This window comes from Benincasa hispida, chromosome 2, assembly GCF_009727055.1.
Source record: "Benincasa hispida cultivar B227 chromosome 2, ASM972705v1, whole genome shotgun sequence".
Lineage (NCBI taxonomy): Eukaryota > Viridiplantae > Streptophyta > Magnoliopsida > Cucurbitales > Cucurbitaceae > Benincasa > Benincasa hispida.
In genome coordinates, this window is record NC_052350.1 from 58,304,816 (window position 1) to 58,319,495 (window position 14,680).

General features: G+C 33.5%; 2 protein-coding genes across 3 annotated transcripts; one reads left to right on the top strand and one right to left on the bottom strand.

Annotated features, from left to right (window-relative positions):
- Positions 1-7,583: 7,583 nt before the first annotated feature.
- Positions 7,584-11,493, top strand: LOC120071630 (calmodulin-binding protein 60 G-like). 2 transcript variants are annotated; one of them, XM_039023988.1, is made up of 8 exons: positions 7,584-7,768; positions 7,943-8,072; positions 8,280-8,341; positions 8,658-9,187; positions 9,410-9,576; positions 9,668-9,772; positions 9,850-10,000; positions 11,213-11,493. In XM_039023988.1, the coding sequence occupies exons 1-8, from the start codon at positions 7,647-7,649 to the stop codon at positions 11,296-11,298; spliced, it is 1,353 nt and encodes a 450-aa protein (XP_038879916.1). In that variant the 5' UTR covers positions 7,584-7,646; the 3' UTR covers positions 11,299-11,493. The 2 variants fall into 2 exon arrangements, with proteins under 2 accessions (XP_038879916.1, XP_038879917.1); XM_039023989.1 differs by having other exon boundaries at positions 7,585-7,768; positions 11,077-11,493.
- Positions 11,494-13,202: 1,709 nt separating this feature from the next.
- Positions 13,203-13,553, bottom strand: LOC120072179 (uncharacterized mitochondrial protein AtMg00810-like). Its single transcript, XM_039024587.1, has one exon. It carries the CDS (start codon positions 13,551-13,553, stop codon positions 13,203-13,205), a length of 351 nt encoding a protein of 116 aa, XP_038880515.1.
- Positions 13,554-14,680: the final 1,127 nt, after the last annotated feature.

Here is a 14,680-nt window from a genome sequence, read left to right on the forward strand (position 1 = left end):
ATGTATTTATCTTGTTTTATGTTGTGCCCAACACCCTTTTAGAGTTACTCGAGAGAGAGTCTAAAGAAAGAACCTAATGACTCGAGAGGGCTAGGTTAAAATCTAGACTCAAGAGAGCGAGATTAGATCTGCATAAGCAAGAGATAGGGACTTAGAGATAAGTTTTGTTTGTCAACCTGCATCGCATGCATCCTAGAGATGGGAATGATATTATGTGGTCACTTTATTTGTGTGTGTGTCATTTTTTCATCACATAAATAAGAATAGAGACTTATGTGTAGGTTCTATAGACTTATCGCATATATCGCATGCGTTCTAATATTAGAAGCCATAGCATTCGCACCGAGAGGTGGTTTACTATAGTATGTGTGTTGCATGATCGCATGGTTTGCGTTAACTAAGGTTACCTTTGCGGTCACTCTTAAGGGTTGCAATGAAAACATCTCTGTATTTTATCTATTTTCCCATTCATTTACTTCATGTCAAGTGTTGTCGTATCTCTACCTCTCATGCATATTCTCATTGCATTGTCTGTTAGATAGGAGTAGGAGTAGGATTAACTTAACAACATCCCCTCCATTCTTTTATTTATACAGCTGCATGCACATCACCGCATACATATAGCTACAAGTCCCTGTGTTTGACCTCGGATTACCCGAGAAACTTGCGTTCACATTATACTTGGCATGAGCGTAAGAAAACTTGTGGCAAAGCACATGGTCATCGCATACAAGTCCCTATGTTCGATCATCGATGCATGACTATCAATGCATATCTTAGGAACATGCATTGCATACCGTGTCCATGAGATTTTTGTTGTCGAGTAAAATTGACTTCTAATTTCCTGCCATCATACACCATCTTCAATGTCGGTTTCCTATTATAATTTATTTCAATTATTGTCCATTTTTTAAAATGCCTCATTTTTTAAATTGTCCTATCCATTTTTTATGTCGTCAAAAAGTAAAAAACGATATTATATGTCTCGTGTTGGGTCAGGAAATGTCCTTTTTTATTAAAAAAATATAAAAAATTATTTATTGTAATGCATGCTTGTTATATTCTACATGGCAAGCCAACAATATTTGTCTTCCACCTATAAATTCACTGAACTCAAACCTGAATATAATAATAGACAGAACAATACACTCTACCACAAAACTAAATAAAGTTACCTGCAATGAAGCACACTTCTATAATAATTTATCCACGAACAAGAATTAATATTTTCAATCCATTGGATAAGTACTTATCAAATATGAAATAAACACACTAACCAACATTTGTATATCGATAACACACTTCCATAGAACAATAATTATAATTAACATATCCAACATTCATATGGAACCACCCACCTCTCTAAAACTACAATAAAAAATATCAACCACCTCTATAATATTAATAATCATTTCTCTCATTCACAAATATCAATTAGTACTTCCATTGAATACTTACACCAAATATCCATAAACAAAAGAATTATAAATAAATCTTCCAATAAAAAGATCATGGTTAGATAACAATTCGTCTAGCCACAAACCAACGATTAGTACTTCATATTCATTCTAAACTTGCATATTTTACTCAAAACCCGTCAAGACTCAATCTAAACTAGCATTTATGTTCAATTGAGACCAAAAAAAAAAGTACATCCTTACACAAATTGGCCAACAAAATTTTCCCATTGTGTTCGAATTACGTCAATCTCTCCTTGGGTGTATGCATTTTTTGCATTAAACTACAAAAAGGAAAAAAAAAAGATAAACTCAACATAAGTTTACATCATTTATTAAATTAAAGCTAGTATATAAAAAATAAATAATTTACGACAAGGCTAGTAATGGGAGTAGTAGGATTATGCACTATTTTGTGTATATACTTTTGCACATAGTACCTTCATCCTACAAAATCTAATTGACGGAGGCACTGTATATGACGAAGTTGAAAACAATTATTCTCATGTTTGAATGAACATAATTTGTTAAAAAATGAATGCAAATTTACCTTTATAGATTTTCATTTTGGAGAAGACTGATAGTGTTGGAGATCCTGCTTGGCTTGTCATGTATTTGTTAGAAAACTGATTCTTGAAGGATTTTATTATCGTAACCTGTTGATACGATCTTTCGGAAAAGAAACTAAACAATGAATGAATTCTTTATTAAACGATTAGAGTAAAACAATGACTAGACGATCGCTTATCAAACTCCCAACGATAGTTTTCAAAACTCTATACGATCGCTTGCAATCTCTACATGATCGCTAAGTAACACTAGACAATCGCCTACAAACACCCCGCGATCGCTTACAAGGTACTACACAATTGCTTACCAACTACTCCATGATCACTTATCAGATTCTATACGATCGCCTACCAAATGCTACACGATTGCTCAGATTTACGACATGATCGCTTAGTAGATGTAGACGATGAGCAAGACACTGCGATTACTTTTCCACGACAGAGACCTCCGAACTCCCACTCTCGAGAGCTCTCCTTCCTCACTACTGATATTCAGACTTCATTGCCCTCCTTTCTGGTTTCTTCCTTATTTTTAAACCTCAACTTCTCCGAACAACCTTGACAATAATCTTTAACCAATTCAACCGCCAACTTTCCCTTTTCTTTTTTATTCTTTCTTTTTTGATATTGCAACATAATTGGAGACCTATCATTACCTCCCCCCTCCACTTTCACCTTGTCCTCAAGGTAAAGTTTTATTTGTCCAACTACCCTTTTGACAGTCTTCTTCATTTTCTCTTGGGCCACCCTCAAATGCTTCTGATGTACTCACAAGGCCTCCTCCCATATCGTCATTGTATAGAGGTTCTGCCAATCAACCTCTGTTTTCCCTAAAGAGTGTAGCCATTGCATCCCCAAAATCACGTCAACACTTTCCAACTATAATGCTATGAAATTGTCACACACTCTCCAATTTCCAAACCTCATTTCCATATTTTTGCATATTCCCTTTCCTTATAGAGCAGATCCAAATCCCAAAACTATTCCATAATTGGTCGTGGCTGTGATGTTAAACTACAGACGATTCATTAGACCCTCTGATATGAAGTTATGTGTAGCTCCAAAGTCTATCAACACCACCAACGATTCTACTTTGATATCCCCTTTAATTTTCATTGTTCGTGGGTTCGTCAATCCCTCAATTGAGTTCACAGACAATTCAGCAATAGATGAAATTCTCTCACTCAGTATCAGCATACGCAATTCTAACGTCTCTTCTCTTGCTTCGTCTTCTTCATGTAACTCCCACTCCTCTCCAAACGCTTGCACGACAAGCAATCTCACTTCTCTCAACTCTTGCCCTTTGCACCGATGTTCAACCATGTACTTTTCATCGCATCGGAAACAAAGCCCTTTTTCTCTTTTGATCTTCTTGCCGAAATTTCTCTCTAATTATCGTTATTCGATATTCTTCACAAGGTGATGATCCTCATCGAAAATGTCTCTCCGATCTTCTCTCCCTCTTTCTGTTCACTTCCGCTTACTGATTTACTCACTTTTTCAGTATTGAGTTTAGAAGCGTTCAAATTTTGGAACTTACCTCCGTATGTTCGCACTCGTCCCAATTTGATCCATGCATTTTCTCTATCTTCAACAAGTTGTGCCAGCGACATCATTTGCGCTAACCCGGTGGAATCCCATCATTCAACTTCCGCCTTTATCTATGGCACCAAACCGTTCATGAATGTCTCCTCAAGAACTTCGTTCGGTAGATGCAGCAACAATGCTACTAACTTATCGAACAAATTTCGTTATGCCTCTGCCGTCGTTTCTTGTTTAATAGTCAAGAATCTTCCATAGATCGATCCCTCTCTTAAAGATTAAAATCGCACAAATATTCTTTTCTTCAAGTCTTCCAAGTCTTTGGACGACTCTCAGCCTTCCTTCGACGGGTACCAATCTAATGTAGCGTCCTCAAAACTCACAACCGCCATTGTCATCTTCTCAGATTCAGTCAACTTATAAATTTGAAAATAGTGGTTTGCTCTAAATAACCACGCGTCTGGATCGCTTCCGCTAAACACCAGCATTTCGACTTTCTTGAATTTTCTTCGGTCGTAAATCGCATCTTCTTCGACGTCGAACTATTTGCTGCGCACACATTACGAGTATTTGATCTTTCTGCCTCTTCCGTCACTTTTGTCTTTCCATTGGCCATTTTTGTAACATAAGAAAAGAGCATTTGTTGATGTTTCTCTGCCTGCAATCCCAAATTCTCAACGCTCTTCGCCAACGACGCCAAATTCTCCTCTATGGTTTGCAATTTATGTATTTCAACTTTGAATCCAGAGATCTCTTATTCTAGTTATTCCAGTTTCTCTTCAAAACGTTTTTGAACCATGCTTGCCCAGGTGGTTGCTCTGATACCAATTTGTTAGGAAACTGATTCTTGAAGGATTTTATTATTGTAACGTGTTGATACAATCTTTCGGAAAAGCAACTAAACGATGAATGAATTCTTTATTAAGTGATAAGAGTAAAATAGTGACTAGACGATCGCTTATCAAACTCCCAATGATCGTTTACAAAACTCTATATGATCGCTTTCAAACTCTACACGATCGTTGAGTAACACTAGACTATCGCTCACAAACACCTCGCAATCACTTACAAAGTACTACACGATCGTTTACCAACTACTCCACGATCACTTACCAGATTCTATACGATCGTCTACCAAATACTACACGATCGCTCAACTTTGCTACACAATCGGTTAGTAGAAGTAGACGATGAGCGACATACTGCGATGACTTTACCACGACAGAGACTTTTGAACTCCTACTCTTGAGAGCTCTCCTTTCTGACTTCTGATATTCAAACTTCCTTGCCCTCCCTTCCGGTTTCTTCCTTCTTTTTAATCCTCAACTTCTCCGAACAACCTTGACAATAAACCTTATCCGATTCCACCGCCCACTTCCCCTTTTCTCTTTTATTCTTTCTTTTTTGATATTGTAACATAATTGGAGACCTATCAGTTTCCAATCCACTAAATAGTTTGAAAACATTAGTCAAACATAAATACTTGAATTAAGAACTAAGAAAGTTCAGTTACACTTACATATTTATAACTCCATGAAAATCCTCTTGAACCTTACTTTGAATAGAGTCCAAAACATAAACACAATTTTCTTGAAGAGTGATTATAATGAATACCCAATCATAACTATAATAAGCAACAATTTAGAAATATTAGTATGCATATAAAGCAAAATAAAAATAACTAAAGAACTTATATTTACATGATAGGTTCTGACCCAAACTTTGGCCACAAATTGTCTATTTTTTCCACGATAGAGCATCTTTGAGATGTTTTAATAAATTATCTGTTTCTTTTTTTTATAGCATGCCATGCAAATAAACTTGATGTTTCTATGCTTCAAAACGTTCTTTCAAATCATAGAATTGGGGATCCACATGACTTTTGCTGGGACATTATTAGCCCTTTCCTTTAAATTTTTACGAAGCTTCCATCTTGATGTACCACAAATGGGGCATACATTTGAATTAGAGAGTTTTTTTTTCTAAACAAGCAACAACATTGCTACATTTTTTAATCTTCTCGTACTTTATTCCAAGAGTACTCAACATCTTTTTTGCTTCATAAGTAGAAGTTGGAATTTCATTAGGACTAGGTAATATGTCATGCATTAATTCCAACAACTCAATGAAACTCTTATCGCTCCATCCAAATTTAGTTTTCAAATTATATAACTTTACCAATATAGATATTTTGGTAAATATTTTACAATTTGGGTACAATGGTTTCATCGCATCATCTAATAATTCTGCAAAATTATCGATTTTTTCATTAAAAAAGTTGTGTGCAGCCTCAAACATTCCAATTGTATCATCAAAATCAACATCATCCTCATCAACTTTATCTCTTTTACTAGTAGACACATTTTCATTGTTTCTCTTAATTGGCAATGAATAACTGTGCAAAATCCATGTCCGTTAACTTTAATCCATACCATTAATGATATCCTTTATGACATTCAATGTAAAAGGATATCATTCTATACTTATTTGCATTAATAACGACATACAAACACATTACATGTATCAAAAAATTAATTAAAAGACCAGATTATTTACAAACAAGTATAACATGATATCAAATTCAAACAATATAAAGCATGCAAACATTACTATTGATAGAAACATATTAGCAATAGCCACAATTTGGCTATCATTGATAGAAACATATCAGTGATAACAACTAATAGCTCATTTCTCAAATTGAAAGCTATAACTAATAGTAGCATTACTAATAACAACTATCAATTATAGTAACTGATAGCACATTTCTCATATTGAAAGCTATCATTGATAGCAGCTATCAGTTGTTATCACTAATAATAGCTATCAGTGATATTCACCGATAGCAACAACACTGATAACAACTGATAGCAACTATTAGTCATAGTAACTGATAGCACATTTCTTAAATTAAAAGTTATCGCCGATAGCATTATCACTATTTGCAATATTAGATGTAGCAACTAATAACACACTTCACAAATTGAAAGCTACTACTGATAGCAGCTATCAATGATATTCACTGATTGCAGCTATTAGTGATAGTAACTAATAGCAACTGATAGCACACTTCTCAAATCAAAAAGCTACCATTGATAGTAGCTATCGATGATAGCCACTGATAGCAACTATCAGTAATAGCCACTGATAGCACACTAATAGTAGTTATTAGTGATAATTTTCAATTTGAGAAAATCGAGAAGCACCTCGCAAAATGGTGGCTGGGTGTGGGTTTTTTGGTCTTTTACCATTTTTTGTTTATATAAATTATTTTACCCTTGTACTACATATTCTATTATTTTGGACTTAAATTCAATTTAGGCAACTAGCCCAAAATAAAATATGTGAATATGATTTCAAAATTTGTAATAAAAATGCTAAAGATAACGAAATTTTTTTTTTAAAAAAAAAATCAATAATAAACTAGCATTGGAGATTAAATTTAAAATTTGTTGAAAGCACAATGATAGAAATTAGACAACGAAAAGTATAGGAAATTGAACAAATGACATTAAATAAAACCATGTCACTAATTTGACGCAATTGTATTGAATAAATTAAATTTTAAAAGCTCACAATTTTGAAGGAAAAAAATTGCAATTTTATTAATCTTTTAAAAAAATAAATTTTACTAATGTTTTTATTAACTTTTTCTCATAAAAAGATAAACTCAAGATTAATTTATTATTAAACATATGTTTGCGGGTTATTCCATCTTGGATGGATGAAAAGTAACGAATGGGGAAATTATTAAAATAAACACATACGCATGGTTCAATGCTCATAATATGAGACAAGAAAAATGTGAAACCCAAAAAAAAAAAAAAACCAATTAAAAATTCAATAATTAATTGGAGATATCGTGTGCTTAGAACGGCGTCGTTTTGGTGTTAAAAAATAGAAAAAGAATGGACAATGAGTGAAAAAGAGACCAAAAACTTCAAAGAAATTTCTCTAAAGTTTCTGAACTCTCTTTGTTGACATTGAATATTTTTCAAATGGACAACGAGTGTGATGTTAACCCTATCTTGAGATCATCAATAATCTCAGCCACTCGATCTCAGCGTACCAGAATTCAATGGATCCGATCGGTGCCGCCGCTACTAACAGAAACAAGAAGAGGAGAGCCTCTTCCGATGAAGCTCCAAAGGTTCAAGATTACGCCATGACAAGTTACCATAGCTCTTTTCCTCCAACTTGGTGGGTTTGTGTTCTTGTCTTACTATTTTGTTTAGATCTCTCTTTTTATTCTTTATTTTCTCTCTTTTACAAGTTCAAATTTTTTTTTCCAATGAATATTAATTTTGATCTGCTGGATTGCGAGTGTTTTACATCTTATCTTATTTTACCTTATCATTTTATTTTATTTTATAGTTTTGGAGCTGTATTTGAGCATATGGTTGCTCGATGGTGGCCTCAAATAAAAGAACCTGTGATGGGAGAAGTACTTAACCGTATCTTTGTCGAAACATGGCCTAAAATGGAACATGAATTTCGCCAACAGGTATGATACCGTATTTTTCTTCGTTTTTTCTTTGAACAAAATATTAGAGAGAAGGGAGAGATGAGTGGATGTACTAGAACATCTCAATTAAGTTAACACATTCTTAACGTACTTTTTGGAACGTCCAATATTTTTCTTCTCTTTTAATTATGTGTTCTCTATGTTAATGCAAAAATTCAAACATCTAATTAATCAATTTCTTTATAGGTATCCAAGGAAATAGAGAGGATGATGATCTCTCGCATTTACTCCCTTTCACCATCACCAAGGTTAGTGTTGTCTTTTAATTACACAATTTATTCAAATTTGTTTATGTTTATTATTCACAATTAATATGCAAGTACTCATCTCTTTCATTTATAACTTGTTAAATCGTCCATTGATTCTAATATTATATCGATATTCTAACATAACGAAGCAAAATAAAGTTAAGTGAAGTAATTCAAAGAGTTCAAGAGAATCAGTCTCTTAGCAGTTCTTGTATTGTGCTTCATTAATATGTAGTTTTGATTGGTTCTTGTGTGTTTCTCACATACATTTAACAAAGTGCTTCATATCCTTGTCCAAATTTTTATAAAAAAATAGCGAACAACATGAGAGTGAAGAAGGGGAAGTACCTACAACATCTAAAACATTGAAGTTGAAGTTATGCTTTTCCAATTCAATTTCCCCTCTCATTTTCACAAACAACGAGATAAAATCTGAGCATGGTGAGCCACTGAAAGTCTTAATCCATGATGCCACCAACTCCAACACTATCATCTCCACTGGTCCATCGTCGTCTGCCTTAGTCGAGTTCTTCATCCTTGGAGAGTTCGATTCTAGCAAACGACAAGATGACGAAACACCCTGGACATCGAGTGATTTCGACAAAAGCATCTTGACTCCAAGAGATGGTAAACGACCTTTGATCATTGGTAGTGATCGCCAACTTTACCTACAAAACGGAGTTGGCTTCGTCAAGAATCTAATCGTAACTGACAATTCAAGTTGGATGAAATCAAAGATGTTCCGTTTGGGGGCGAGAATCAAAGATGAAAAATCTCAAGTCCAGTTTGGTAGGATTGGAGAAGCTGTTTCTCGACCCTTTAGAGTTATGGATCAACGAGGGGAAGGTATAATTATTTCTCTCTCTCCTTCAATTTATATATATATATATATATATATAGTTTTCAAATATGATAAAATTAGCAAATTTATTTACAAATATAGTACAATCACACTATCTATCTAATATTTTGCTATATCTAAAAATATTTTTAGTAGTTTTGTCATTGAAAATAATTATTTATTATTTATCCTATAATTATTTTTTATATATATATAATTTTTATTAGGGAACCAAAAGCATCACCCTCCACGTAGGGAAGATGAAATATGGCGACTCGAAGGGATATCCAAAGATGGTATATATCACAAAAACTTATCGTCCCAAGGCATAAAGACTGTGGGGGATTTCTTGAAGGCTTATCAAAAAAATAATAATCCTACAACTCTTAGAATGGTACTTAACGAAGAAATTGAATTTGTAATTTGAAAATTTATTTTAAATGATTGTAAGTTTTCACATTTTATTTTCATATATACATGTGTAGATGCTTGGAAAGAGAGTGTTAGACAAGACATGGAACATGATGGTTAAGAATGCTGAGGAATGTATTGTTGATAATGTTCCAATTAATGATGATCGAACCGTTCAGGTTTAATTTCTATCTTCTCTTTCGTTTTCTGTCTATTCAAATGAAAGCTTAAACTTAATATTATGTGCCAAAAACAGGCCAATAATTTGGCGGAAATTAATCAAGTCATGGGAGATGAAGCTTTCCAAGGAAACTTTGGATTTATGCAAAATAATTTTGGTGAGAGTAATGATCTTCCAAGGTTGCGCATTAATGAGGGATTACTGGACTCTGTGGTTAACTATCGAGGTATTTGCAGTGATTTCTCTATCACTATTGATCTTTAAGGATTGGATTATAGTATTTTTGGGAGTGATTTTAATATCGTTAAAATCAACTTTTTCATTTTAAAAATTATTATAAAACATGTTTTTAATCTTTTAAATATATGAAAATTGCATTTAACAATGTCTTATTTAATATTAAATTAATTTGAGTGTGGAGAAGAAATTTTATTTTTGTTATGAAAGTAACAATCAGCTATTAATAGTTATGTACTCATCTATAAATAAAAGTCTGTTTAATTGTAAAAGAGGCAGAGTGAAATACTTATTTGAGAGAGTAGAAACTTCTATAAAAATTTCTTCTTTTAGCTACTCCTATTTGTACAGTGGACATAGACTCGCATTGAGCTTAACCTTACTTAAATTGTCCAGTTCTTCTTCCTAGTAATTTTTCTCTATTACGTTGTCATTGTCGTCGAGAGCTTCTCCAAACTTTTTCTTTCTTGTTTGATCAAAGTTGGTTGAGGTTAGCTTTTTGAAATGTGTCCAAGTAAAAAGGTTCTAAATTGTTATACACGTAGAATTCAACGGAGCGGTTAAAAGTGTATTTAATAATGGTTTTAAAAATGACAAAAGTGATTTAGGCGATTTAAAATCACTCCCAAACATATACTTAGCTCGCACTTTGGTTCTCGAGTTTACAAACTCCACATCTTAGTTGATAAATTACAAACATTAACTAATACAAAGTTGATTGGATGTTTTCTGATCTTTTAGTTGAAGATGTCTATCTTAACCAACTTGAGTCATGTATATTTATATATTTCTTGTCACATGCATATATGACATAAATAACCAATTAATCCCTAAACGAATGTTAGATTATTTGTCAAAGTAAGTTTAGTTTAACAATAGTTCAAATAGCCTTCTTCCTTAGCTAGAGGTTTGAGATTTGATCCTCCATTATTAAAAAAAAAAAAAAAAAAAAAAAAAAAAAAAAAAAAAAAAGTATTATAAAAAATATGCAATAATTAACTTTCTATTTAATAGTGATGGAAAGTTGAAAGCATAAGTTAATAAAGTGTATTTCCAAAATCTCAGGACTACGATGTTGAGTTTGAAAAGTCAAGAACCGAAATGCAAGGCTTAAACCAAAACTCAAGGAGTTTTATAGGTCAAGCTCAAATGTCCCAAAAAAGTATGATTTTATCTTTCTATTTTATTTTTTAATATGTAGCTCAAGCTTCAAACATTCATGAAGTGGATGATGCAACCCAGTACTCTCAAATACATCAGACCAAGTTATTGCCAAAACCCAAGTGAATCCAACAAATGACCATATAAATATACACTCTTCTTTATGTATGATCAGCCCTGATCTTGTTTTTAATGCATATAATGGTCATGATAAACCTTGTTTGATTTCTTTATATTTGCAAGTGATTTCTACTACTTTCATTGTGTTTGTAATATAAATGTTGTCAAACATCTTTGATTATGATTATTTGGTTTAGACAATGTTTGTTCCCAATTCCCATCATTAGTTCTTTTGTTTTTTCTTTTTTAATAATATATTTCTATGGTAAACCCCTAAATCTTTTTGGTATGTTATTTTATCATCTTTATTTTTATTATTTTTTGGGTTTATATTTATAATTTAAAATTTACTAGCTTTTCAAAAATAAAGAAAAAAAATACCTGATAAACTAATTATTGATTCCAATACCTTCAATTTTTTTCTTCATATCCCACATCTCTTACTGTCATCATCCACACATTTTTCTCCTCTCCTTATGTTATATCTCCCTCTCTCACTTTCTCAGCTTCCTTAGCATTCCCTACTCTTTTTCTTTCTCATTTTATTCTCTCCTATCTTATCTTTATGGTTAAACAATTTTTTTTTTCTTTTTGTTTTATTTATCTCCCTTGCTTTTTTAGTATATTTATTTTCTTTTGCGTCACATCTTTATTTTTAGTATGTTGATTTACATTTATTCAGTGACATAATTCATTATCATAAATTTCATTTTGTAAAGCATGTTTAGTTTATGAAAATTATGCTTCTGCCCATATATTTAGTTTATTATTAAAAATAAAAAGAATGTGTTATTACAAATTTAGAGTCACAACCATTACATACACCTGAAATATTTGTGGCGTGGAATTTGTTGAATAATGTTCTCAAATAATGTTTTTGTGAAGTGTATGTTTAAGTGTTTGTTCATGTATTTTTGTTCTTTGATCATGAATTTTCTTTTATTTCTTTTTGGAAAAGGCCAATTTCTTTAAATTTACGTGAAAAAAGTAAAGTTTTGTTAAGACTATTGTGTGGTGTTAATATCTTCCCCTTATACACAAGAGAGACAACCCAATCCTTTTATTATTTACCAGTTGAAACTACGTATTGTGCACATGTTTCATAGCGTTGAAAATGAAATAGTGTGAAGTACAATAGTGTATTCATGTAAACTTTTGTGTATTTTTCCTTAATCAATAGTGTGGAGAGTATAAATAGATATACAAGACACCTAAAATAGACAGCTAAATCTTAACAGAATAACCAATCGTAATACAAGGAAGAAAGCGTAATCAATCCAAAAATTACAAACCAATCTTTATATAATTTAACATCCCCCCTCAAACTCAAGGTGGTAGAGTAGAGACTAGTTTGAGTTTGCATAGTAGTTGACGAAAGCGGACAGAGGAGAGGGCTTTGGTGAAGATGTCAGCCAGTTGCTCAATTATAGATATGGATTGAAGTCGTAGGGTAGAACTCTAGAGATGGTGGTAGATAAAATGGCAATCAACCTCAATGTGCTTTTTCCATTCATGGAAAAACATCATCATGTGCTATCTGAATATCACTATGATAGTCATAATAAAGAATAGTGATAGAATTTTGGGGAACCTCTATGGTAGCCAAAAGTTAACGAAAAGACCTCTGAAGTTGCATTAGTAAGTACACGATATTCTGATTCAGTGCTGGAACGAGAAACAACCATTTATTTCTTATATCGCCAGGAGATAAGAGAATCACCCAAATAAAAACAGCAACTTGTGGTGGATCGTCTATCCATATAATTGTTTGCCTAATCAACGTCAAAATACCCAGAAAGAACCAATGAGGATTGAGAGAAGAATTGAAGCTCATGCCTTAGAGTATCTTTAACATAACGCAGAATATGAAGTACAGTTGTGAAATGGATAATGCAGGGAGTAAACATGAATTAACGAACAACATGAACTGCATAAGCAATGTCTGGATGAGTTACTATTAAATAGATAAGGCTGTCAACCAGCTGCCTATATAGGGTTGGATCCTCGAGGGGAACATCAAAAGAGGTCAGACGAACATCAGAATATAACAGTGTCGGTTCTATGGCAGAATCAATGATATTTGAACGAGCCAAAAAATCTGATGCATACTTTGCTTGAGATAAATAGTATCCATCAGGGCATGATGAGACCTGAAGATCGAGAAAGTAATTGAGGGGTCCCAGATCTTTCATCTCAAAGTGTTCTCCTAAATAGCGTCGTAAATTCGAAATAGCCTGGAGATCATCACCAGTAATAATCATGTCATCAACATATAATAGAAAGAGAATGACACCATTGAAAGTCTTACAAGTAAATAAAGTAAAGTCATGAAAGCTCAAAGTAAACCTAAACTGGGTGACAATAGAACTAAAGGTTGCAAACCAAGCATGGAGAGCTTGTTTTAACCCTTATAATGCATGACAAAGAAGATAGAACTTCTTAGGTGGGGGAGTAGACTTCTTTAGACAGAGTGCCATTGAGGAAAGTATTCGTAACATCCATTTGAAGAAGAGGCCACTATTTGGCAGCTGCTAAGGCCAATAGACTTCGAATAGACGTCATTCGAGCAATTGGAGCAAAGGTTTTCTCATAATCAATATCATACTCCTAAGAATACCATTTGGCCACCAAACAAGCCTTATAACGTTCAACAGATGCATTGATAACGGGCAGAAATGTATGTTATTATAGTGCTAAGTTATTAAACAATGAAGCTTTGCGTTGATAAAATATGTTAGATTGCGTCCAAAAAGCATTAAGCTAATAACATTGCGATCACATGCGTCCATCGCATAGAAACAGATATTTTTTTAATTTTTATGCAGAAAATGCGTTGATGTAAGGCGGAAAGCGCGATCACAAGAAATCAATGGTCGAGCGCAACATTACCGCAAGACTTTGCGGTGATTTACGTTCGCAAACATCTGCTCAAGAAGGATTGCCGCATAGAGCCGGCGCAACTTGGTGGGCGCATCTGGGTGAAAGACATAATTAATCACGATGAGATAGAAGCTGATGACCGTCGAATCCGAATTAAGTTGACAAGCCGCTAACGATAACAAGTACACTCAGCTTTTCGGTGACAAATATTTGGTGCATCAATAAGAGAATTAAAGCTTTCCTATCTGTGCAATATAAGAGAGAAGTCGCCGTTCACCCCGATTCTCTAAAAATACCGAAGGCATCCTTCAGAAAAGGGGTTTGATTCATCTAGTTAAGTAGTTCAGCCTTGTCCATACTTTTCTTTTATTTTTAAGGCGGAGCGAGAGAAGGGAAGATACGCCGGAAGATCGCTCAGGGCAACTCGAGAGAGAACCCGGAGGCGTAGAAAGTAGAGAGCAAGCCAACTCTCGCGAGAGTGGGATTATCTTTTGAACAAGAGTATAAA